This window comes from Phyllobates terribilis, unplaced genomic scaffold (assembly GCF_046119375.1).
Source record: "Phyllobates terribilis strain yellow unplaced genomic scaffold, ASM4611937v1 Scaffold_11__3_contigs__length_659146591, whole genome shotgun sequence".
Classification (NCBI taxonomy): domain Eukaryota; kingdom Metazoa; phylum Chordata; class Amphibia; order Anura; family Dendrobatidae; genus Phyllobates; species Phyllobates terribilis.
In genome coordinates, this window is record NW_027362771.1 from 127,902,913 (window position 1) to 127,929,402 (window position 26,490).

At 42.0% G+C, this 26,490-nt stretch overlaps 1 protein-coding gene across 2 annotated transcripts in view; it reads right to left on the reverse strand.

Moving 5' to 3' along the window:
* Positions 1–26,490, reverse strand: part of MON2 (MON2 homolog, regulator of endosome-to-Golgi trafficking) — a 144,066-nt gene that overhangs the window by 18,509 nt on the left and 99,067 nt on the right. For both annotated transcript variants that reach the window (XM_073651592.1, XM_073651591.1), the window contains 3 exons: positions 25,461–25,651; positions 24,065–24,125; positions 21,501–21,624 (listed from right to left, as the gene is read on the reverse strand). In XM_073651592.1, the coding sequence (XP_073507693.1) occupies positions 21,501–21,624; positions 24,065–24,125; positions 25,461–25,651 (376 nt within the window). The remainder of the gene's footprint in view (positions 1–21,500; positions 21,625–24,064; positions 24,126–25,460; positions 25,652–26,490) is intronic.

The window sequence follows — 26,490 nt, forward strand, 5'->3', positions numbered from 1 at the left end:
GTGGTAATAGGACAGTTAACTCTTTTGTGATGCCTCCCTTCCTTGGAGTAAGTTTATTTAACCTTCCCTCCTGGGAGATTTTTCAATTTTTTTTACACTTGTGTTTTTTTCCTCCTCTTCCTCCAAGAGCCTTAACTTTACTAGCTTTCATTTACATAGCCATATGAAGACTTATTTTTTTGTGCAACAAGTTGTAGCTTGGAATGACACAAGTGACTTTACTGTGTATTCAACATACAAGCAGAAAAAAAAAACTACCAAGTGGAATAAAATGGTGATAGTTTTTTATTTTTTAATTGGTGAAAGGAGGACTGATTTTAATTTTTAAAAACTTTTTTTAGTCTCTTTAAGAGACTTGTCTTGCGATCCTTTAATTGCTTGTTCTGTACTTAGTATAAATAATGATCCCTTAAGAAGCCTATGGCTAGGCTTCACAGGAGTACCAAAATGGCAGCCATGAGGGCGTTCGGCAGGCCCCCAGCTACCATGGTAGCTCATTGTCTCCCCTTGATCATGCACTGATGATTACTCCATTTAAATGCGGTTAGTGACTGATGCGATTTTTTTTAACACACAGTTTATTGTATGGTAGAAATTAGTTGTGAACATTATTCTCCAGGTCAGTATGCTTAAAACGATATCATATTTGCATATTTGCATAAAGAAGTTTGTAAAAATAACATTTTGGCTTGTGTCGCCATTTTCCGAGACCCGTAACGTTTTTTTTGTTAACCGTAGATGGAGCTATGTGAGGGCTTCTTTTTTGCATTACAAGCTATTAGTTTTATTGATACCAATTTGAGATGCATGCAACAATTACGCAGTTTTTATTTTTTCCCTTTTTTTTTTTTTTTTTTTTTGGAGTTTACCATATGGGCCAATTAATTTTATATATTGATAGACCAAACATTTATGGATGCATGGATACCAAATATGTTTATCTTTATAATATATTTAATTTCTGTACTTAAAGACTATATTTTTAATGCTAAAAAGGCAGGGTAATTCAAATTTTTACATTTTGCTAATTTTTTTTTTACTTTGTTTTAGTCCCCTTATGGAGATTCATGGTATCCAGAGCAGCTCAGCCTCTGGCTGAGCGTCACAGAAGTTTCAAGATGGTGGTAACTGGAGCCTTGATCAGGTCCCCAACTGCTATGGTTATCCATGGGTGCAATGCTATAGCTTCACAGGAGCAGATGAAAGCTGGTTCGTAACCGCCCCATTTAAAAGCCTTGATAGCGGCATTTAAATGCTTAAAGGTAGCGATCAGAATTCTGCTCTGGTCACTACTGATAGAAACAGATGCTGGCCATGTATCATAGCAGGCCTCTGCTGCATGGGAAGAGAGCAGAGCTCTTGAGCCTCTCCACACACTGTGACTGAAGCACTGGGGTACATGTACGTCATTTTGCACCAAAGAGATAAAATCACAAGAAAGTTACCTATTGTATAAGTCAGGTTTTTGTGTTGCATGTAATTTTCCAAAAACAATTGCCATTTTAAAAAAATATATTTATGATTTTTAATATAAAAAATAGTAATTTTGCCATCTTCACACTGCCCACAGGGCTTTTTCTTTTTGAGATGATCAGAGATAGGATTACAATGACAGTTAACGCATACACAGCTGATAACTCAGGATCCACCAATCACAATAGATGTTGTTGCAGCTAGACCTGCACCCCCTCCCCTCACAATAACCTTTGCGCATGCTCAATAGACACCTCAATACATAAAACAGGGTGTGGTCTGTTCATTGTGGCCATGTACATGTATTATTTCCTGAAACAATTGGAAGTTAAGAGTCTACAAAAATTGTGAAAATTGCAAGAGTTCTATTTTTTTTTAATACAGATTATATGTTGAAAAAAACCCTTGCCAAAGTTTCATAAACAATACATATAATACAAACACTTGATTTAAACAATAGATCATTTTCTAATGATAGCTTAGTGACCCCTAGATGTTTTTTTACTGACCTGCGATATAAGAGACTAGCGTTCCCCGACAGGTGACAATCCTGTAACTGTCAACTTGTCATTATAGCTGTCAACTTACTGCATCAGCCACGATCAGTGTTGGCACCGACCATGCACTATTAACCCCTTAGATGCTGCTGTCAATATTGACTACAGAATCTAACTAGTTAACAACTCTGTCCAGCTTCCCTGTCCCTGTGAAAAAAAGCATCCCCACAGCATAATTGCTGCCACCACGTTTGACGGGTGGGATAGAGTTTTCAGGGTGATGTGCAGTGTTAGTTTTCTGCCACACATTGACTGTTCCTAGTGCCTGCTGTTGAGAGTGATCGAAGAGATTCACCAAGGAGTCAAAATCTAGCTCAGTGGGAAGAGCTTGTGTTAGCGCCCTATATACTTGTAGTGCAGAGTTCACCGTCATCTCGGCAACTGATAGTCAAGCTGAGCAGCCTCTCTTGCACCATGTGAGTAATTTCTCAGGACGTTAGAGTAGTAGAGTTATCCCTTGGATGGTGGTGATTTTGGACCAAGTCACATGTGAGAGAATGCAGAGGCACATTGTCCTCCATATCTGAGGCGGCAGCATAAATGCCGGAGGAGCACAAGTAGAGGTTGATGTTTCTGTGGCAATCAGACGTTCTCCTATTAGATCAGAAATCTCTGGAACATTAGGCATTCAAAGAAGTATTAAGTTGGCATTACCAAGTCTAGAAAGAGCTGTGGTCCTGTGTTAAAAGTTTGCTCTCATTTTCTTTTTCCTAGCAATTTTGGAACATCTAAAGCTATTCAATATGATAAATATGCAATAAAGATGAACCTTATGTAGATCTAGATGTGGGGAACAGAGTGCACAATTGGGTGATACCCTATGGAGGGAGAGCAAGAGAGTGCTGGTTACACTCACCTGATGGAGTTGTGACAGGCACAACTCCTATGTAGGCATGAAGAAAAACAGCTACTGCTGCCCTGTGGCTGGTGAATAAATCCTCCAGGATATATTGGATCCAGTTAGATGAACACATAAGTGGGCTGCGCTGCTGAAGTAAATCAATTCTTCAGAGATGATTATGAAGAAAAGGCTTTTTATCCACAACGCGTTTCAACGCCGTACCGGTGTCTTTTTCAACGTGTTGTTAATAAAAAGCCTTTTCATCTTCATCATCATCTCTCAAGAATTGATTTACTTCAGCAGCGCAGCCCACTTAAGTGTTCATCCAAACCTTAAGGGTATGTGCCCACGTAGCGTTTTACAAGCGTATTTGATGCGGAATTTCCGCAGCGGAAACACTTGTGAAACGCTTGGTAATCCGCAACCCATGGTCCCCAATGAGAATCCGCAAGTTCTTTGCCCATGCTGCGGATTTTTCCGCAGCGTTTTTTATGCACACAAAAATCCGCAGCATGTCAATTAATTTTGCGTTTCCGCATGCGTTTTTCCGGGAAAGGACATGCGGAAATAAAGCGCAAATTTTCCGCTTCAATTACGCAACGTGGGCACATCGCCTAAGGGGGAAAAAAAAAAATTCAACATCGAAACAAGATAAGCGTATACACCCCAAATGTTTTAGAAATATATGAATTCAATGTACACATTTGCATAAAATGTGCTTGTTGCCCATAAAAAAAACCCTGATACTATACCATATAAAAACAGTGCTGCAACTCTTACCATGGGATTCATCACAGAACCACCAAAGGAAAAACAAACTTACATTTTGTTTAATTAGCCCTTAATTAATACCATGCTGAACATTCATCTGGAGGCATGAAAATTCAATGCTGGGAGACAATTTTATCTCATTGAATGGAATGCAGGAATGGAAGGTTTCTCTGGAGACATATGTGAATTCTCACAATTCAGACAGTTTATAGCACTGTACACACAGATACATAACTCACAATAAGCACATAACACAAACATCCTCTGTGCATTCTTGTCTGGGTAACTGGAGCTGCACGAAGGCAGCAGAAAACTCACAACCAATGAAAAGTATAAACCACTTTGCAAATCTTGTGTCAAATTTAGCAATGGTTTGTTGTGCACTATTTAAAGCGTGGGGGGGGGGGGAGTGCGTCTTATGGTCCAAAAAAAAAAGGTATATCATTTATGTGGTAATAGGACAGTTAACTCTTTTGTGATGCCTCCCTTCCTTGGAGTAAGTTTATTTAACCTTCCCTCCTGGGAGATTTTTCAATTTTTTTTACACTTGTGTTTTTTTCCTCCTCTTCCTCCAAGAGCCTTAACTTTACTAGCTTTCATTTACATAGCCATATGAAGACTTATTTTTTTGTGCAACAAGTTGTAGCTTGGAATGACACAAGTGACTTTACTGTGTATTCAACATACAAGCAGAAAAAAAAAACTACCAAGTGGAATAAAATGGTGATAGTTTTTTATTTTTTAATTGGTGAAAGGAGGACTGATTTTAATTTTTAAAAACTTTTTTTAGTCTCTTTAAGAGACTTGTCTTGCGATCCTTTAATTGCTTGTTCTGTACTTAGTATAAATAATGATCCCTTAAGAAGCCTATGGCTAGGCTTCACAGGAGTACCAAAATGGCAGCCATGAGGGCGTTCGGCAGGCCCCCAGCTACCATGGTAGCTCATTGTCTCCCCTTGATCATGCACTGATGATTACTCCATTTAAATGCGGTTAGTGACTGATGCGATTTTTTTTAACACACAGTTTATTGTATGGTAGAAATTAGTTGTGAACATTATTCTCCAGGTCAGTATGCTTAAAACGATATCATATTTGCATATTTGCATAAAGAAGTTTGTAAAAATAACATTTTGGCTTGTGTCGCCATTTTCCGAGACCCGTAACGTTTTTTTTGTTAACCGTAGATGGAGCTATGTGAGGGCTTCTTTTTTGCATTACAAGCTATTAGTTTTATTGATACCAATTTGAGATGCATGCAACAATTACGCAGTTTTTATTTTTTCCCTTTTTTTTTTTTTTTTTTTTTGGAGTTTACCATATGGGCCAATTAATTTTATATATTGATAGACCAAACATTTATGGATGCATGGATACCAAATATGTTTATCTTTATAATATATTTAATTTCTGTACTTAAAGACTATATTTTTAATGCTAAAAAGGCAGGGTAATTCAAATTTTTACATTTTGCTAATTTTTTTTTTACTTTGTTTTAGTCCCCTTATGGAGATTCATGGTATCCAGAGCAGCTCAGCCTCTGGCTGAGCGTCACAGAAGTTTCAAGATGGTGGTAACTGGAGCCTTGATCAGGTCCCCAACTGCTATGGTTATCCATGGGTGCAATGCTATAGCTTCACAGGAGCAGATGAAAGCTGGTTCGTAACCGCCCCATTTAAAAGCCTTGATAGCGGCATTTAAATGCTTAAAGGTAGCGATCAGAATTCTGCTCTGGTCACTACTGATAGAAACAGATGCTGGCCATGTATCATAGCAGGCCTCTGCTGCATGGGAAGAGAGCAGAGCTCTTGAGCCTCTCCACACACTGTGACTGAAGCACTGGGGTACATGTACGTCATTTTGCACCAAAGAGATAAAATCACAAGAAAGTTACCTATTGTATAAGTCAGGTTTTTGTGTTGCATGTAATTTTCCAAAAACAATTGCCATTTTAAAAAAATATATTTATGATTTTTAATATAAAAAATAGTAATTTTGCCATCTTCACACTGCCCACAGGGCTTTTTCTTTTTGAGATGATCAGAGATAGGATTACAATGACAGTTAACGCATACACAGCTGATAACTCAGGATCCACCAATCACAATAGATGTTGTTGCAGCTAGACCTGCACCCCCTCCCCTCACAATAACCTTTGCGCATGCTCAATAGACACCTCAATACATAAAACAGGGTGTGGTCTGTTCATTGTGGCCATGTACATGTATTATTTCCTGAAACAATTGGAAGTTAAGAGTCTACAAAAATTGTGAAAATTGCAAGAGTTCTATTTTTTTTTAATACAGATTATATGTTGAAAAAAACCCTTGCCAAAGTTTCATAAACAATACATATAATACAAACACTTGATTTAAACAATAGATCATTTTCTAATGATAGCTTAGTGACCCCTAGATGTTTTTTTACTGACCTGCGATATAAGAGACTAGCGTTCCCCGACAGGTGACAATCCTGTAACTGTCAACTTGTCATTATAGCTGTCAACTTACTGCATCAGCCACGATCAGTGTTGGCACCGACCATGCACTATTAACCCCTTAGATGCTGCTGTCAATATTGACTACAGAATCTAACTAGTTAACAACTCTGTCCAGCTTCCCTGTCCCTGTGAAAAAAAGCATCCCCACAGCATAATTGCTGCCACCACGTTTGACGGGTGGGATAGAGTTTTCAGGGTGATGTGCAGTGTTAGTTTTCTGCCACACATTGACTGTTCCTAGTGCCTGCTGTTGAGAGTGATCGAAGAGATTCACCAAGGAGTCAAAATCTAGCTCAGTGGGAAGAGCTTGTGTTAGCGCCCTATATACTTGTAGTGCAGAGTTCACCGTCATCTCGGCAACTGATAGTCAAGCTGAGCAGCCTCTCTTGCACCATGTGAGTAATTTCTCAGGACGTTAGAGTAGTAGAGTTATCCCTTGGATGGTGGTGATTTTGGACCAAGTCACATGTGAGAGAATGCAGAGGCACATTGTCCTCCATATCTGAGGCGGCAGCATAAATGCCGGAGGAGCACAAGTAGAGGTTGATGTTTCTGTGGCAATCAGACGTTCTCCTATTAGATCAGAAATCTCTGGAACATTAGGCATTCAAAGAAGTATTAAGTTGGCATTACCAAGTCTAGAAAGAGCTGTGGTCCTGTGTTAAAAGTTTGCTCTCATTTTCTTTTTCCTAGCAATTTTGGAACATCTAAAGCTATTCAATATGATAAATATGCAATAAAGATGAACCTTATGTAGATCTAGATGTGGGGAACAGAGTGCACAATTGGGTGATACCCTATGGAGGGAGAGCAAGAGAGTGCTGGTTACACTCACCTGATGGAGTTGTGACAGGCACAACTCCTATGTAGGCATGAAGAAAAACAGCTACTGCTGCCCTGTGGCTGGTGAATAAATCCTCCAGGATATATTGGATCCAGTTAGATGAACACATAAGTGGGCTGCGCTGCTGAAGTAAATCAATTCTTCAGAGATGATTATGAAGAAAAGGCTTTTTATCCACAACGCGTTTCAACGCCGTACCGGTGTCTTTTTCAACGTGTTGTTAATAAAAAGCCTTTTCATCTTCATCATCATCTCTCAAGAATTGATTTACTTCAGCAGCGCAGCCCACTTAAGTGTTCATCCAAACCTTAAGGGTATGTGCCCACGTAGCGTTTTACAAGCGTATTTGATGCGGAATTTCCGCAGCGGAAACACTTGTGAAACGCTTGGTAATCCGCAACCCATGGTCCCCAATGAGAATCCGCAAGTTCTTTGCCCATGCTGCGGATTTTTCCGCAGCGTTTTTTATGCACACAAAAATCCGCAGCATGTCAATTAATTTTGCGTTTCCGCATGCGTTTTTCCGGGAAAGGACATGCGGAAATAAAGCGCAAATTTTCCGCTTCAATTACGCAACGTGGGCACATCGCCTAAGGGGGAAAAAAAAAAATTCAACATCGAAACAAGATAAGCGTATACACCCCAAATGTTTTAGAAATATATGAATTCAATGTACACATTTGCATAAAATGTGCTTGTTGCCCATAAAAAAAACCCTGATACTATACCATATAAAAACAGTGCTGCAACTCTTACCATGGGATTCGTCACAGAACCACCAAAGGAAAAACAAACTTACATTTTGTTTAATTAGCCCTTAATTAATACCATGCTGAACATTCATCTGGAGGCATGAAAATTCAATGCTGGGAGACAATTTTATCTCATTGAATGGAATGCAGGAATGGAAGGTTTCTCTGGAGACATATGTGAATTCTCACAATTCAGACAGTTTATAGCACTGTACACACAGATACATAACTCACAATAAGCACATAACACAAACATCCTCTGTGCATTCTTGTCTGGGTAACTGGAGCTGCACGAAGGCAGCAGAAAACTCACAACCAATGAAAAGTATAAACCACTTTGCAAATCTTGTGTCAAATTTAGCAATGGTTTGTTGTGCACTATTTAAAGCGTGTTGATAGTTGTATGCAGGACTTATTTCACCTAAAGCCAAAAATGCCCTCAGAAATTAGCAATTTTTACATCAATGCACTGCAAAAGCTATATATATATTTTTTTCAGTCTATAAAGATGCTTTTTTGTGCGACAAGTTGTCATTTTTATTGGCACTATTTTGGACAATTTTTTTTACATTATTTTGTATGCAATGAACCAAGAAGTTAAACCTCCAGAAGAGGATTTTCCACTTTTTCCTTGCCTTATTCCCAGAGTCATAACTTTTTATTTTTCTGCATCACGTAAATGTACGATGGCTTGTTTTTGCGGGATGAGATTTACTTTTGAAAGACGTGATTCATTTTACCATTCAATGTGCTGGAAAACGGTACTAAAATTCCAAGTGTGGTGAAATTGTGCAAAAATAATAAAATGCAATTCCGCAATTATTTTTTGAGTTTTCTTTGTTCGGTAAAACGACCTGTCATTATGATTCTTCAGGTCAGTATCACTATGGCAATACCAAACTTAGAAAAAAAAAAAAAAAAGCGAGAATAAAGTGTTGAAAAAGAATTTGTAAACTCCAAAATAAAAAAAATAAAAATTCTTGCTTGTGTCATCTTTTTTTGAGACCCAAAATGTTTTCATTTTTCAGTCAATAGAGCAGTGTGAGCACTTGGCAAGCTGGCGTTTTTTTAATTATACCATTTTGGGGTAAATAAAGCATTTTGATTTCCTTCATATTGTGGAGTTGCAATGACAGAAAAACTGCAATTCTCTCGTTTTGATTTTCATTTCTCTGTGTTTTTTTTACATGTACGGCACTTGTCGTTAAGGGGTTAAAGAGGATCTTTCACTGTATTTTTAACCACTTCGCGCCAGAGTCTGTTTTTGCCTTCGTGACCGGGCCAATTTTTACAATTCTGACCACTGTCACTTTATGAGGTAATTACTCTGGAACGCTTCAACGGATTCCCCTGATTCTGAGATTGTTTTTTCGTGACATATTGTACTTCATGACAGTGGTAAAATTTCTTCGATATCACTTGTGTTTATTTGTGAAAAAAACGGAAATTTGGAGGAAATTTTGTAAATTTGCAAGTTTCAAAATTTGAATTTTTATGCCCTTAAATCAGAGCGATATGTCACACAAAATAGTTAATAAATAACATTGCCCACATGTCTACTTTACATCAGCACAATTTTGGAACCCAAATTTTTTTTGTTAGGGAGCTATAAGGGTTAAAAGTTGACCAGCGATTTCTCATTTTTCCAACAAAATTTACAAAAACATTTTTTTAGCGACCACATCACATTTGAAGTCACTTTGAGGAGTCTTTATGACAGAAAATACCCAAAAGTGACACCATTCTAAAAACTGCACCCCTCAAGGTGCTCAAAACCACATTCAAGACGTTTATTAACCCTTCAGGTGCTTCACAGGAATTTTTTGAATGTGGAAGAAAAAAATTAACATTTAACTTTTTTCACAAAAATGTTACTTTAGACCCAATTTTTTTTATTTTCACAGGTGTAACAGGAAAAAATGGACCCCAAATTTTTTTTGCAATTTCTCTTGAGCGCGCCGATACCCCATATGTGAGGGAAAACCACTGTTTGGGCGCACTGCATGGTTCGGAAGGGAAGGAGCGCCATTAGACTTTTTGAATGTAAAATTTGTTTGAATAATTAGCAGACGCCATGTTGCATTTGGGGGGCCCCTAATGTGCCTAAACAGTGGAAACCCCCCACAAGTGACACCATTTTGGAAACTAGACCCCCTTAGGGAACTTATCTAGATGTGTGGTGAGCACCTTGAACCCCAAGATGCTTCACAGAAGTTTATAATATTGAGCTGTAAAAATAAAATTTTCACATTTTTCCCACAAAAACGTTTTTCATCCCTTAATTTTGCATTATCATAAGGGTAATAGGAAAAATTGCACCATGAAATTTGTTGTGCAATTTCTCCTGAACACGCCGATACCCCATATGTGGAGGAAAACCACTGTTTGGGCGCACTGCAGGGTTCAGAAGGGAAGGAGCGCCATTTGACTTTTTGAATGTAAAATTTGTTTGAATAATTAGCGGACGCCATGTTGCATTTGGGGGACCCCTAATGGGCCTAAACAGTGGAAACCCCCCACAAGTGACACCATTTTGGAAACTAGACCCCTTAGGGAACTTATCTAGATGTGTGGTGAGCACCTTGCACCCCCAGCTGCTTCACAGAAGTTTATAATATTGAGACATAAAAATAAAATTTTCACATTTTTCTCACAAAAAATGTTTTTCATTCCCTAATTTTGCATTATCATAAGGGTAACAGGATAAATTGCACCATGAAATTTGTTGTGCAATTTCTCCTGAGTACGCCGATACCCCATATGTGGGGGAAAACCACTGCTTTGGTGTACGGCAGGGTTCGGAAGAGAAAGGAGCGCTATGTTGGCTGGGATAGGTGGCAGACACCATGTCACATTTGAAGAGTCGCTGACATGCCGAAACAGCAGAAACCCCCACAAGTGACCCCATTTTGTAAACTACACCTCTCAAGGAATTCATCTAGGGAAGTAGAGAGTATTTTTTAATTTTTAAATTTATACCATTGGGCAGTGAAAAAAGCATAATTATATTTTTACCACAAAAAAATGTTTTACCCTCAGATTTAACATTTTCACACAGGGCAATGGGTAAAAATGGTGCCGAAATGTGTCACACAATTTCTTCTAAAAGTGGCAGTACCCCATATGTGGCTGTATCGTACCGCTCAGCCATACGGCGAGATCTGGGAGGGACGGAGCGCTATTTGACAATTGGAGAACAAATTATTGTAGAATAGGCATTTGGATTTGGGAGCACAAAATTTTCTGAATTTCTTTTGGGGGGCAAGGGCCATTTCGCTTTTCCAGAGCCTTTCTGCTACCAGTAACTTGGAAGTCCCTTATATTTCTAACAGATGACGGACCTGAGTGGGGACTAGCTTTTTTTGAGGACTGAGTTGAAGCTTTTATTGGGAACATTTTACTTAACATTTATCCGGCGCTCTAGGCTGAGCATTTACATCGGGGTTTCCATCTAAATTTGCAAGTGATGTAATTCAGATGAAACACCTGCGGGATCCATTCACTGTAATGAGGCAGCAGAGTTACTCTGGACTCCGTCTGGCCTCTGTTTAGCGGTGTCCTTTTTTTCAGAAGTGCACAAAACTGTGGCCAACCGCACTTTTATGCACGCCTAAAACAAATGACACCGTGGGATCACAGGCCAGACGGCATCCACAGTGGCCTATATCTGCCTCATTACAGGGAATCTTCCGTCATGGGTTCCGTCTGAATCACGTATTTCAGAGATTTACAGGGAAACTCTGGCGTAAGTGCTCAGCGCAGAGCGCAGGATAAATGTGAGCAGAGCCTTACTGCGATCTTTGGGAGACATAATAAACAAATCAGTAGCAGGTGAAGAATTGGTTTTATTTATTTTTTACGCTGTTCCTCGTGCAGTATAAGTGATGTGATTACTTTATTCTTCGGGTCGGTGCGATTACAGAGATACCAGATTTATATCGGGTTTTTATGACTGACAGCTGTCACACACTAAAGGACGCTTTTTTTTGCAAAATCTAGTTTTTGCATCGCCATATTTTGAGAGCTATAATTTTTCCATATTTCGGCCGACAGAGTCATGTGACGGCTTGTTTTTTACGGGACGAGTTGACCTTTTTATTAGTACCATTTTTGGGTACGTGACATTTTTTGATCGCTTTCTATTCCGTTTTTTGGGAGGTAAAATTAACAAAAACAAAATTCAGGAATTGTTTTTTGAGGCTTTTTTTATGCCGTTCTGCGTGTGGTAAAAGTGATCAGGCAGCGTTATTCTTCGGGTCAGTACGTTTACAGCGATACTACACTTACTGTATTTTTTTTATGTTTTGGCGCTTTTACACAATAAAACAATTTTATAGAAAAAAATATTTTTTTTGCATTGCTTTATTCTGAGCGCTATAACTTTTTTATTTTTTGGCTGATGGAGCTGTATGGCAGCTTTTTTTTGCGGAACAAGATGACGTTTTCAGCGGTACCATTTTTATTTCCATTTTGCTTTTTGATCGCATTTTTTTCCACTTTTTGTTTGGCGATATGAGGAAAAAGCATAGTTTTTTGCTCCGTTTTTTATTTATTTTTATTACGGTGTGCACAGAAGGAGTTAATTAGTGTGACAGTTTTATAGCTCAGGTTGTTTCGGACGCGGCGATACCAAATATGTGTACTTTTTTTTTTTTTTTGCATAAATATACGGATTTATCGGTTTAATATTTTATTTATTTATTTTAATTTATTTTGTATTTTTTTATTTATTTTTATTTTTTTTTAACAGTTTCAAAACATTTTTTTTTACTTTTTTACTTAGTCCCTGTATGGGACAATAATTTTTATTTTTCTGATCGCTGATCTCATGTAATGTAATAGACATGTATTACATTACATGAGATCTTCACACAGTCAGTGTGTCCTGCCAGGCTTCAGCTGCAGGCTGACGCTGGCAGGACACCATATATGGCAGAGCTGGAGGCGGTCATGTGACCTCCAGCTGCCATAGCAACCCAAGGTCCTTGAAGGTATCAGGGGTCTTCGGAGAGGTAAGTATACCACCCCCTCTCCTCCTGCTGTCTTCTATATGCCGCGATCACTATAGATCGTGGCATATAGAAGACAGCAAAGGGTTAACATCAGGTCCCGATGATGTTCCCTGTCAGAGCTATCGCTTTGCACCGCTCTCGCAGGGCTTGCAGGACCCTGGGGGTCCTGAGCGCTGCGAGACCACCCACCGTTTTTAAACGTCCGCGCTGCACAGAGCCCAGGCAGCGCGGACGTTTATGTACAGTGGGCGGTAGGGAAGCGGTTAAACTGAGTCCCACTGACAATTGGTGCTGATGCACCGATTCTGGAACAGTTACTCCTTTTCTTCTGTGCCCCTCTGCTCCAAAGTCATGCCCCCTGGTAATAATGATGCAAATTTTTCCTTCCACCAAATATAGACATATAGCGCAGAAATTCTTTGTGGGCATTTGCTTTTTCTCCTCAGATGCTTACCAACCAAAATAAAGCTGTGCCCACAGAGACGTTCTGTGATATATGCTTAGTTAATTGAAGAGAAAAGGTGACTATTACTGGGGGGCGTAGAAGAAAAAGAAAAAAAACTTGTCCAGATCGATGAAGCAGCAGCAACTGGAGGAGGTATTAAGTTGAACTTTAAAAATGTTAAAAATCCCCTGGATTTTTTAACAGGACCTTTCCCTTGAAAACCAGTAAGATATAAAAGTAAAAAATAAAATCCAATCAAAAGACGTAGTTACTTACCGGTAACGGGATTTCTCAGAGCCCATGACGGCACCACGGAGAGAGGGGATCCGCCCTTCAAGGACAGGAAACCTACGGATAAAAAGAGCGGCACCTCTCTCCCACATCAGTTATTTACAGAGCACAGAGAGGATCCCCAGGTTAGTAACACAAATTTTAACATATTTAAGGAGCTTACTAGACACACCCTGTGACTAAACATAGGTAATAAATAAATGTGCACACCCATGCGTGAAGGGAGGGAATGTACGGGTGCCGTCATGGGCTCTGAGAAATCACGTTACCGGTAAGTAACTACGTCTTTCTCCTTCCCCCATGACAGCACCACGGAGAGAATTGCAGAGAAGTGTCGCTTAGGGAGGGACCACCGCTTCCAGAACCCTTCTACCAAAGGTAAGATCCGAAGAGGAGGTTAGATCCAGCCGGTAGTGCTTAAAGAATGTAGAAGGGGAAGACCAGGTTGCAGCTCTACATATCTGTTCAATTGAAGCACCGGCTTTCTCCGCCCAGGAGGCTGCCATTGCCCTAGTCGAATGAGCCTTTAAATCCTCCGGGGCGGTCTCCCTGCTTGATGAGTATGCCAGGGAGATCGCGTCCCTTATCCACCTTGCCAGTGTGCCCTTGGAAGCTTTCTGTCCTTTCCGAGGTCCCTGGAAGCACACAAAGAGAGACCTGTCCTTTCTATACTCCCGTGTGGCCTCTAAGTACTGGATAATGCACATTCTGACGTCTAAGGTGTGTAGGTCTTCTTCCCCCCTGTTTTTAGGATTTGAGCAAAACGAAGGGAGGGTGACCTCCTGTGATCTGTGGAAGTGTGATCCCACCTTAGGAAGGTATGCTGGGTCAGTCCTAAGTGTCACCCTGTCCTCTAGAATTTGCGTAAAGGGGGGCCCTGCTGATAAGGCTTGTATGTCGCTAACTCTACGTGCCGATGTGAGGGCTACTAGGAGAGACGTCTTAAGAGATAGGACTTTTAGAGATGCATTCGCTAAAGGTTCAAAGGGATGTTTGGTTAGTGCTGAAAGAACTAAATTTAAGTCCCAAGGAGGAGTATTCCGGGAGGGGATGGGCCTAGACCTGTGTGATGCCTTTATGAACCTAGAAATCCACCTATTTCTGGCCAGGTCGCAGTTGTATAGGGCTCCTAGTGCCATAACCTGAACCTTTAGAGTGCTGGCCAGACCCCACTCCAACCCCTTTTGCAGGAACTCTAAGATGGAAGTAATGGGGGCCTCCCCTAGTACCTTCGAACCCGCAAATGAGAGGAATTTTTTCCAGGTTTTACTGTAAAGTCTGGTGGTTACGGGTTTCCTACTCTGTAGTAGGGTGGAGATTAAATTCGGGGAAAACCCTCTATCCATTAAATGCGCCCTCTCAAAATCCAGGCTGTCAAGTGTAGATTTGCTACCTGAGGGTGGAGGACCGGTCCCTGGAAAAGGAGATCCGGAATCTCCGGAAGAACCCAGGGGTCGGAGGTGGACATTATCCTCAGCCAGGAAAACCAGGGCCTCTTTGGCCAGAAGGGGGCTATCAGAATTATGTTTGCCTGGTCTTCCCTGACTTTCTCAGAACCGCCGGAATCAGTGCGATGGGAGGAAAGGCGAAGGCATCTAATGTCACTGGGTTCCCCTTGGGGTTGACTGAGCAGAATATGTCTACTTTTTTGTTCCGCCAGTTGGTGAATAGGTCTATGGAAGGGTTCCCCCAAAACTCCGTGATTTGGTTGAACACCAACTGATTCAGCTCCCATTCGCCCTGCCTTAGCTGGGTCCTGCTCAGAAAGTCTGCTGTGATATTTTCTGTTCCTTTTATGTGGAGTGCAGACAGGGACTCTAGATTGTTCTCTGCTACCTGGAGGATGGATTTTGACACCTGTAGTAGAGAATGGGACCGGGTCCCCCCCTGGCGATTTCAGTATGCCACCACTACCCTGTTGTCTGAAAAAACTCTTAAATGGTGTCCCCGTAGGGTGTTTAGGAATTTTGAGAGAGAATTTTACTCATGAAGTTCCTTCATGTTAGAAGATACCCCTTCCAAATCCTCTGACCAGACCCCCTGAGCTATTTGGTCGTTTAGGTGAGCCCCCCACCCCCTGGGGCTTGCATCTGTAGTTAGGACCTGCGACACTGAGATTGTCCATGGAACGCCTCTGGTTAAATTGTTCACCTCCATCCACCATGTTAGGGAAAGCAAGGTTTTTGATGACAAAATTAGCCGATCTTCTAAGCGCCCTTTTAGTGACTTTTCTGCCCCCAAGACTGATGTGCAACTGAGCCCAGCGGACCCCCGGGATGCAGGCAGTCATGGAACCTAGAAGGGACATTGCTCCCCGCAGAGTCATAGAGGGATGGTCTTTCACATGAGATATCCGGGCTATCATATTCTGGATTTTCCCTGCCGGGAGACGGCATTCCTGATTCCTCGAATCTAATAGGATACCTAGATACTCTTGTACTTGATCCGGGTCCAACCTGGACTTTTTTAGGTTCAGAAGCCAGCCTAAATTCGTCAAGGAACCCATGACCCTTGCTAGATGGTCCTTGCAATGGTTGAACGAGTTGCCTATTAGCAGATCGTCCAGGTACGGGGTGATCAGGATGCTTTGGTCCCTCAGATGGGACATTACCTCTGCCACTATTTTTGTGAAAACCCTTGGGGCTATCGCTAGACAGAAGGGAAGGGCCGTATATTGGTAGTGTTTGACTACCTTTTAGCGATATCGCTACTCTCCGAAATTTCTGGTAGTCTCTGTGTATGGGAACGTGATAATAGGCGTCCTTGAGATCCAGGACAGCCATAAAACAGTCTGGGAACAATAATTTCACTGACGATTTTATTGACTCCATCTTGAAGGATTGCACCTTTAGAAATTTGTTTAATTTTTTCAGGTTTACAATTGTCCTGAATGTCCCGTCTGTTTTTTTCCTGAGGAACAGAAGGGAGTAGAATCCTTCGCCTTCCTCCTGTGCAGGGACTTCCTGAAGGACTGCTTTCCCTATTAGGCCTAGAATCTCTAGTTCTAGTGCTAGTTGTTCTACCCCTGATGACCTCATGGGGGTTATGACGAAGTTTGGACGGGGAATGGAGTGAAACTGGAATTTTAGTCCTGTTTTTATCAGGTCTAAAATCCAAGAACTGTTCAATATTTTTTCCCAGGCTGGGAGGAAATGAAGAAGTCCCCCCCCACCTGGGGCTGACTCTCATTGGGCGGGTTTCCTGTTGTCGCTGGGGGGCCTGTTAAACATAAACCCTTTAACCTTTTTCCTCCTATCCTCCCACCTAGCCTGGTCTTTGGGGGGTTTTCTGCGCATAAATTTCCTGCTCCGAAAGGACTTCCTGTATGAAGTACCAGAGAGGACCGGGAAGCGTTTCTTGTTATCCCCGGCTTTGTCAAGGATATCATCCACAGTAGATCCGAATATGAACTCACCCTCGCAAGGAATGGAACACAGCCTAGATTTTGTTTGGTGGTCACCCGGCCAGCATTTAACCCAGAGGGCCCGCCTGGCCGAGTTAGAAAAACTTGCAGCCCTGGCTGCCAGCCTGACTGAATCGGCTGATGCGTCAGCCAAAAAAGCTGCTGCGCCCTTCATTACTGGGATGGAGCCTAGTACGTTATCCCTTGACGTTTTGTTTTTAAGTTGCGCTTCTAGCTGATCTGGCCAGATCATTAAAGATCTGGCTGTGCACGTGGCTGCCACTGCGGGTTTTAACCCTCCTCTTGCCACCTCCCAAGCTCCTTTCAGGAAGGAGTCCGCTTTTTTGTCCATTGGGTCTTTTAGCACCCCCATGTCTTCAAATGGCAGGGAAAATTTTTTAGAGGCTTTAGCTATTGCTATGTCTAACTTTGGCGCCTTCCCCCAGAATGAGCATACCGGGTCTTCAAAGGGGTATTTTCTCTTAGGTGACAACAAGCCCTTTCTTTCCGGCTTTTTCCATTCCCTCTTAATAAGGGAGTGGACTTTATCATTAAGAGGGAAAGATGTCCTTTTCTTTTGTTCCAGGCCCCTAAACATCATATCCTGGACCGATTTCTTAGGGCGAGGATCTACCAACCCCATAGTGGACCTAACTACCTTAATTAAATTATCCGTACCCTCTATAGGGAAACCGCTACGACCCCCACCCTCAGAAGATGACGAGGACGAAGATAAGCAGAACGAATCTGAGTCTACCACCTCCCCGTCCTAACTGCTAGATCCTGATACAGGGGATAGGTTCCTGTTTTTTTCTAGTTTCTCCCCCCCCCTTCTGCAGGGACTTGAAGGTATCCTCAACCTGTGATTTAATCAGGGATCTGAGCTCTGAGGCGAACTTAGGGGTCTCCTCGCAGATTGTTTGTTAAATGCACGAGTTGCATAGTCTTTTTTGCCATGTGGTGGGCAGATCCTCTGCGCAAAGCGCGCAGGTCCTGTGTTTGGACTTGCCTGTACTCTTCCTTCCCTGATGAGAGAAGAAAAAAGAGAGGGGGGGGGGGTCCCAAGTTACAAGTGAGCTTTCACGAAGATCACTTACCGTCCCGTTGTAAGAGGGAATACCGGATTTGAAGAGGAACCCGTTCCAGTAGCTGGGTCTTTCCTCGAGGTTGACGCCACGCTGGAGTCCTTGTCGCGTTGCGAAGACCTGCCAGACCGCCCGCTTCCACCGTCACCTTGGCTGTGTTGGTGGTCACTGGGGGGTCCTTTCGTACGCTTCCCATGTTGTGGAGGTGGTGGTGAGTGGGGGTGCAGGGACTGCACTTCTTGTAGCTCCTGCTCGCTCATAGCCAAAAAGGTGCCAGAGTGTGCCAGGAAGAACTTCCCTTGTGCATTCCTGGCAATTTAACCCCTATAGGGCTCCGCCTCCCTCACCTGGCTTGTCCACCTGTGCACCTTCCAGCATGGGGGACGCCCCCCCCCACCGGGGAGTCCATCCCTCCCCCCAACGCTTTCTTTTGCTGAGCAGCCCGGTTCCCACGCGTTCAAACGCGCCGCTCCCAGAGGGCACCGCGGCGCACGTCACTTCCGGTGCGCGCGCCCAGGCCGCCGACACCCAGTGGTGAACTGCGGCTCGCGTCAGAGGGAAGGCGTCAGCAAGCGCGCGAGCCCAGACACGCCGACTCCCCAGACACCGGGGAGGCTTTTCCGCAATGGCCCCCGGAAGCCCAAGTATGCACACCGACCCGGGCCCCGGAAGCCCAGGCATACTCACTGACCTGGGCCCCGGAAGCCCAGGCATACTCACCGACCTGGGCCCCGGAAACCCAGGCATACTCACCACCTGGGCCCCGACACCACTGGAGAACGTGGCGGCTCCGGTCTTCTCCTGTGCTGCGTCTCCCTGCCACCCTAGAGGCCCACTGACCCCAGCGGTGGCGCTACAGGACACCGCACCAGCCGAGGCAGGGAATCCCCGCTGCCTGAACCGGTATGGCCGGGCCTGGTAAGTCCATCTTCTATCTTTCTTTGTTTTTCCTTCTTCTTTCTGTAGGTCCCAGTCAAGGACAGGAAACCAACTGATGCGGGGGAGAGTTGCCGCCCTTTTTATCTGTAGGTTTCCTGTCCTTGAAGGGCGGATCCCCTCTCTCCGTGGTGCAGTCATGGGTGAAGGAGAAAAGATCTCTGATCACTGTTATAACACCTACCATGAACTATTTATCCTAAGGCCTCATTCACACGTCAGTATTGCACATACGTCTTGTATCCAGATTTTTCACGCATACATGTACCCATTATAATCTATAGTGCTATGCACATGTCCATGTTTTTTCACAGACCATGAAAAAAAAGAGACATATCTGTTTTTTTTACGGCATCTCGGATAAAAAATGCCAGTACAAGTCTATGGGTCCGTGAAAAACCCGTACAGTACACAGATGGTATTCGGGTACAGTCAGTGTGCATTTAACATTGCAAAGGATATGAGAAACGTCGTAATTTATTTATCCATCCATGAAAAACACTGATGACAATGATGGTAAATATAAACACAAGGACCATACACTGATGGTAAAAACTGAGAGCAGCCTGATGTAGAGAAAGAGACCTGGATTACAACGATGTATGACTTAGTTTACTGGGTGCAGCGTTTCTGACACCGTTCTTTGATGTAGCATGCAGCAGAGCTGAGAAAGCTAACCCCGCCCACACAAGGCTCTGTATTTACATTGACTATAGACAGTGAGCTGCTTATCACAAGAGGGGGCGGAGTCAGACTTGCATGCATGAGCTTCTGTACTCCAGCAATGATCATCACCAGGTGATAAAACCTTCAGTATAAGTAAACAACAGCACACAGCCCAACATGTGACAAATCCTTGAATTCAGTGTTTTAACCCGTACCTCGTGCTGACCTCAGATTACATAGAAAAAAATCTGCTGACAAATTCCCTTTAAAGGAAAGCATCCTAAAGACAGCTAAACTGTATTTGGTCCTTCAGGTCCAAAATACCCTGTACCTGAACCGGTATTATATTCAGCAAAGGTCCAGTGGCATGCTTAGGGGGATGGGGTTCCCCTGAAGGTCCTCTGAATAAAAAATAAATCATGGCCAAACTTTCAAATACACATGGCTGGACTATTTAATTCACAGCGTAAACTACTGATAGCTCATTTCCTTTCAGCTTCATACTGCAGTTTATTTATATTAGGAGAGGGAATTCGAACACGCTTACACATAGGCGGTAATATCAGAAATCTCATAGTGACTCGTATAAAGTCACACCCTTGACTGGAAAGCCGCTCTTGTGAAATCTGAAGGTCAAAGTCGCTTAGCAGCTTGTTATTTTTTTTCATTGAGGGAACCACATCAAGCATGCTTTATTTAAACAGGACCTGCCATAAAGTCTAAAGCAATATTTAGAGGTTTTGCTCTGCGCTGCGCTTGTTACACTATGCAAAAACAAAAGGAACATGAAGAACGGGGTTCTCTTACCGAGCAGTAAAAACCATTTCTTATTAGCACGTTGGCAAGCTTCCTTACTTGGAAGTCAAGGTAAGAATGCCAGTGTCAACCTGGAGCGCACAGAGTAAATTAAAAACAAACATCTATGTAGATCTATCAATACGGGACGTTCCAAGCACATCAACAAGCCAGCCTAAATGTCCTCCATCTCTCCCTTATATACACAACCCACAGAGATTTGTCTACATTGGGTTGAGATGTAGAAAATGGGAAAAAAAGCAAAGAGTTAATGGAGAAATATTACAAGAAATGCTCATTTTGAGTCTAGTGACTGTGTAGTCGATGATGGTTAATGAGGCACAACCACCAGTCTGACCACAATATGCACTCACGCTTCGATTCATCCTTGACGATTTACTGAAGTCACTTTTCTTTTCTTTTTTTTCCATCTTTTGGTATTTGCTGATGTTTTTTTGTACCAAATTCTTCAGAATGGTGCACGCGGTTCATGAATTTGGTGCAAAATTGAAAATGTGCTTTATTTTTTTCTTAAACAGTTTTTTCGTGACTTTTTAGCACCAAAAGTTGCAAATCCTTCAAAAAGTCAAACATTTGTCTTTAAAAAAAAAAAAAAAAAATGAGTAAAACGTATAGACAATATTACTGGAGAAACAGCAATGATGAATCAGGGGGCCACAGAGTTTATCAAGAGGTTTGTAGAAATTACAGGTTAGGTCCATACACCCATGGCAAGTTCCCAAAACTAGGCCCTAATATTCCCTAAAACTGCTGCGGCCAGCCCAGTGATGTGCAGCAGTCTGCTATACCTGAAGTACACGGCCATGTACTCTGCAAAGAGAATACGCAAACTAGGATTTAAACTAACACAAAACAACACTGCGTGAAGCTGCACATATTAAACAGGTCATCCAAGATTATATTTTTTAACTATGGGTGTAAGAACTAACATGCAGGGAGTTGCTAACTACCCACGTGTTATGCACGCCGCCAATCTCTACAGGCTCAGAGCGGTGACGGAACGCGCGTCAACAAAATCGCCAGCAGAGGCGGTTTTAAGAATATCTTAAAGGTACAGGTTTCCAGGGTTGCCACAGACATGAAATCTGTATATTTTTAGTAAACTTACCAGTAAATGAAGATGACTGGGAGTGTATGGAGCCTTTATTAAGCATGGTCATGATTTTACCAACAAAGTCCTTAGGAATAAAGTTGGCATATGGCAGTATCTCTGAACTGATCAACTGGACAACCTGAAACAGAGAGAAAAAAAAAAAAAATCAAGATTAAAATGTATGTCAGGAAAATTCAATGAAGCGGATTCATTTAGCAATTTCGCCAGAATTCTGCCAAAAATTACTTGAAAAGTTGCGGTCTAAAGGGTAACGTTTCTCCTTGTGGAGAGTGACACACCGGCTCTGGCATGCCAAGGTAAGAAGGCTTATTCGCCGTGCAATGCTCCTCTAATATGCAAATTGACTCTTCAGAGAAAAAGAGGACTTGAACTCTATAGCGCCACCTATTGGAAGCAGCAATCCTACAAGTCACAATCAACCCTTTAACGAGTCTTGCAATATGACTTAGGATAAAAGCCAAATCAGAATCTCAATTTGCAGACACGGTGTTTCGGGCTGTTGGCCCTCGTCAGTGCAAAGTATGAGAACTGATTTGGCTAGATGAGAGGCTCTGGACTGAGGTCTAAGGGGTAACGTTTCTCCTTGTGGAAAGTGACACACCGACTCTGACATGTCATGATGAGGGCCAACAGCTGAAAGTATGAGAACTGATTTGGCTAGATGAGAGGCTCCGAAATGAGGTCTAAGGGGTTCTGTTTCTCCTTGTGGCGAGTGACACACCGACTCTGGCAAGTAATGGAGAATAAGCCTCCTTACCTTGACATGCCAGAGTCGGTGTGTCACTTTCCACAAGGAGAAATGTTACCCCTTAGACCTCAGTCCAGAGCCTCTCATCTAGCCAAATCAGTTCTCATACTTTGCACTGACGAGGGCCAACAGCCCGAAACACCGTGTCTGCAAATTCAGATTCTGATTTGGCTTTTATCCTAAGTCATATTGTACGACTTGTTAAAGGGTTGATTGTGACTTGTAGGATTGCTGTTTCCAATAGGTGGCGCTATAGAGTTCAAGTCCTTTTTTTCTCTGAAGAGGAAATTTGCATTTGAAAAGTTGCAAAATTTTTGTGCAACTTGGATTTGCACAAAAAATTGGTATCATTTGGCATTCTTAGTCCAGGTTCTCCCAGCTCTGCGAAAATGTTAATTCATGACAAGTAGTGGCATTTCTTACGCCAGAAATCTTGCTCCCATCTGAAAGTGGAGTAAGATTTCTGGTGTGGCGCACGCCACTCGTCAGATGCTCCAGATTCAAGAAGAGTAACGCAATTCTTCAAGAATCGGCAGTGTCTGACTTCACCACTCCCTCTCATTAAGAACAGGGAGAAAATCATCGGTTTTAATGTATTGGAACCAAAGTTAATAGCAACTTAATGGGAACCTGACACATTGAAAATGCAGTTCAATCTGCAGGCAGCATGTTATGAAACAGGAAGAGTTAAATTAATACATAGTTTTGTGGGAAAAGATTAATAGGACTTGCATTTCATTCATTTAAGACTCTGCTTATTTTGGGCTTAGTGAGTGAGTCTTCTTTGTACAAATGCGCATACAGAAATAGCTGTCAATCACTGATTAGGACCGCCCACTGGACTGCTCATCTGGCAATGAGCAGAGATGTCAGTGAATAAAATACAAATCATACTAAATCTTTGCCACAAAAATATAAAATAAATCTGCTCGGCTCCTCCTGCTCTATAAAATGGCCGCAGATTACACTACAATTTTAATGTAAAAGGATGACTTTATACATTTCTGTGCAGCACAGAACCCATAAAGATAATCCCAAAATGTAAATGCATTAGTGTTATTACTAGTGATGAGCGAGCATGCTCGTGTGCTCGCCAAGTATCTTCAGCGTGCTCGGGTGTTATGTTTTAGTCACTCCGTGCTCATGATTTGCAACTGTTTGACAGCTTTAATACATGTGAGAAATTACTGTTTCTTTGGCATTCCTCACATGTATTAAAGCTGTCAGGGAGATGCAGAAACGCTCAGGAAAAAATCCGGAGCATTTCTGCATCGTGGGCACACAGCCTAACTGGTCTCCGTACTTCCAGCAGGAGCCTGGCTGTGTGTAACAGTCGACTCCTACTTGTGGATGGTAAGGGCACAACTCCTGTGCCCCTGCCATCCATCAGACTGGAAAATCTGAGCAAAACAATTTACCAGACCCCTGAAAAGCAAAATGCTTATATTCATGCTCAATTTCTTAACCAAATAGAGAAAAGTATTCCATTTCTTTAAGAAAATGGTCACCAAGCACGACTGAAATATAAAGTGTCCAGAGTAGCTTGCAGTGTCTTCAGGCAAACCTTTAGCAGAATATGGCTTGCTATTCATACTCGATGATCAGGTGAACAAGAAATCAGCTACAGTTATGTAATATACATCATACTCCAGTATTTATATGGTTACTGCAGGCAGCAGCTTCATTTATTTGCCCACGAAATGTTGTATGAGCTTGCTTGAGTTACCAGCAAGAGAATATTGGCATTTTTCTTTCCCCTCCTCACACAGATGGCATTACAAAGAGAGCTCTCTCTTCTTGCTCCACTCACCTCTACATCAATACTCTCGTTTCTTTGAAACTCTTCAATTGAAAGATTATCTGGAGGTGAGCTAGAAAAAGAAAACGGGGAAAGCAGTATTACTCTAGAGGCAGTTCCAGGAAGGAAAGTGATGCTTTGTGTGGAATAACATTTCAAAGTTATGCATACATAGAAGATCCCAATCCAACCCTTTGTGTGGACATCATTTCACATGCCCTGCTTTACCTCTAGTACCAGAAACTATATTAAAATGCTTCATAGGCCCCAAAAGAAGCAGTCTACTAGTCAAGCACTACAAGTTCTAAAATAACAGCCCACCGTGCAGAAGGCTGCCGGTTACATAACTAACATTTACCAGGTACACTTATGTATTCTTTTCTAGACAGGATTTATACTTTGTAAAGAAATATAGAAAAGTTGTAATAGGGATAATGCAAGACGTATGGAGATAAAGACATCTGCCAAGCACAAAACAATCATACAGATGTAGTATATGGAATATGCTGACTAACTACTATGCATCATCTGTGCTTCTTCAGGAGCGGCATACAATATGATGACAACTCTAATTACAAGAGCTATTGACTACCATTAACAGTTAAAGGTGTTTTCTCCCTTGTAAGAAAATGATGGCATATTGCAAGGATTTGCCATGCTGACCTCTGAGACCCCCACAAATATGACCAATAGTTAGATTGCAATACAACTTCATTCAAGTCAATGGTGAAAAAAAATCCACAAAAACATTATTAAAATGCAACATGTAGGTCTGCTTTCAAAAAATGTATTTTCCCAATTATAATCACCTGCAGAAATCATTCTTCTAGTAAAAAACGTGATTGGGAGTGCAATAAAGTGCAATAATGAAAAACCACATCTGAGAAACTTGCCAAACCTAGATGTGCTGTCAAAACCCTTAGGACTCATGCAGAGGTCCGTGGACGTCGGCATAGTCACACAGTTTGTTTTTTGCAGTGTCTTTAATGCATTCAATTGTTTGGGTAAAAACTCAGCAAAACGCTGAAAGAATTGACATGCTGTGGTTTTCTAAAAAGCACATCTCAAAAAATCCAAGGATCAAATACAAACCGCGTGACTGAGACTTTAGAAACCTCATTTATTTTGCAGCCACGGTAAAGAGTTGCGTTTTTCCCCCGCATGGATAAAACGCAGCAAAGACGCTGTGTGTGGACATAGCCTAAATTGGCTCCAAACCAAAACTAAAAGGAAATAATAGCTTTAAATACCACAAATGCAATGACGATGCATTAGTGTAAATGTATAATAATGACCCACTGGATAACAGAAGCAATAAGATCAAGTCTATACTAGAAATCTACAATATGACCGTATCCTACAATGAGATGATGGCACTTGCAGAATAAACACCTAGAACACACTTTACCTTTTTGTAAATAAAAAGTCTTCAAAAGTATTCGCCAGTTCTGGCCACATGCTCTCAAACTTTCCAGAAGACGCATGTTGTCGTGCAACTGGTAACCCAACTGAAAGCACCTTCAATATGGAGGACACCGCCAATTTCCAGGTGCTTTCTGACGGGCAAGCATATTTTAGGCTCAGTGGAACCCTTAGAGTCTGAAAAAAAGGAGAAAATAATGTATTTAATTCATAGGTGGACTATGGAGCAATGTAACCAACAGTGGTTCTTTTCCACTTATCGTAATGTTAATATTACAAAGCCAGTGAAAAGTGTGTGCTCGGTTGGGTTTATCTGCTGCTTCAGCAGAGTGAGATATCACAGCTGTGCTTACTGACACCTAGTGGTTTAAGAGAGTCCTTACATCTACTGAATTGCCATCTTAAAGGGAACCTGTCGAGTTGTAGAAGCAATCCTATGTGTGGACATCATCGTGTAGAGAAGGAAAAGCTGAGCAGATTGATATACATTTTAGTGGGAAAGTAAAACCTGCATTTTATTCTTTGAAATCCCTGCGGTTTGTATGCATAAGAGTCCAGTGGGCGGTCTTAACAGTGATTGACAGCTATCTCTGCATGCAGTCATATAGGGAAGACTGTCAATCACTGAATAGGACCACCCATGCCATATGTATATAAATACAGGAATTTCAATAAAGAAAATACGAGTTTTAAAAAAACTTTTCCCACAAAAATGTATATCGATCTGATCAGCTTCTATTCTATAACATCCGGCCTGCAGACCAGATACTATTTTACACATGACAGGTCCCCCTTAAAGGGACTGTCAGCACAGGATGACTGTTCAAACCAAGTGCGGGTGCTCAGTGCTTCATGGCGGGGTCAATCATTTGTATACATCTTCCCACCTGGTTGGTTTCCCTCAATCTCCATCCTCCTCCCCTTTGATTGATTGACAGCTCTGGCTTCATAGACCCAGAGAAGAGAGGTGATAGAGGGAAACCAAGCAGGTGGGAAGGTGTATATAAATTATTGGC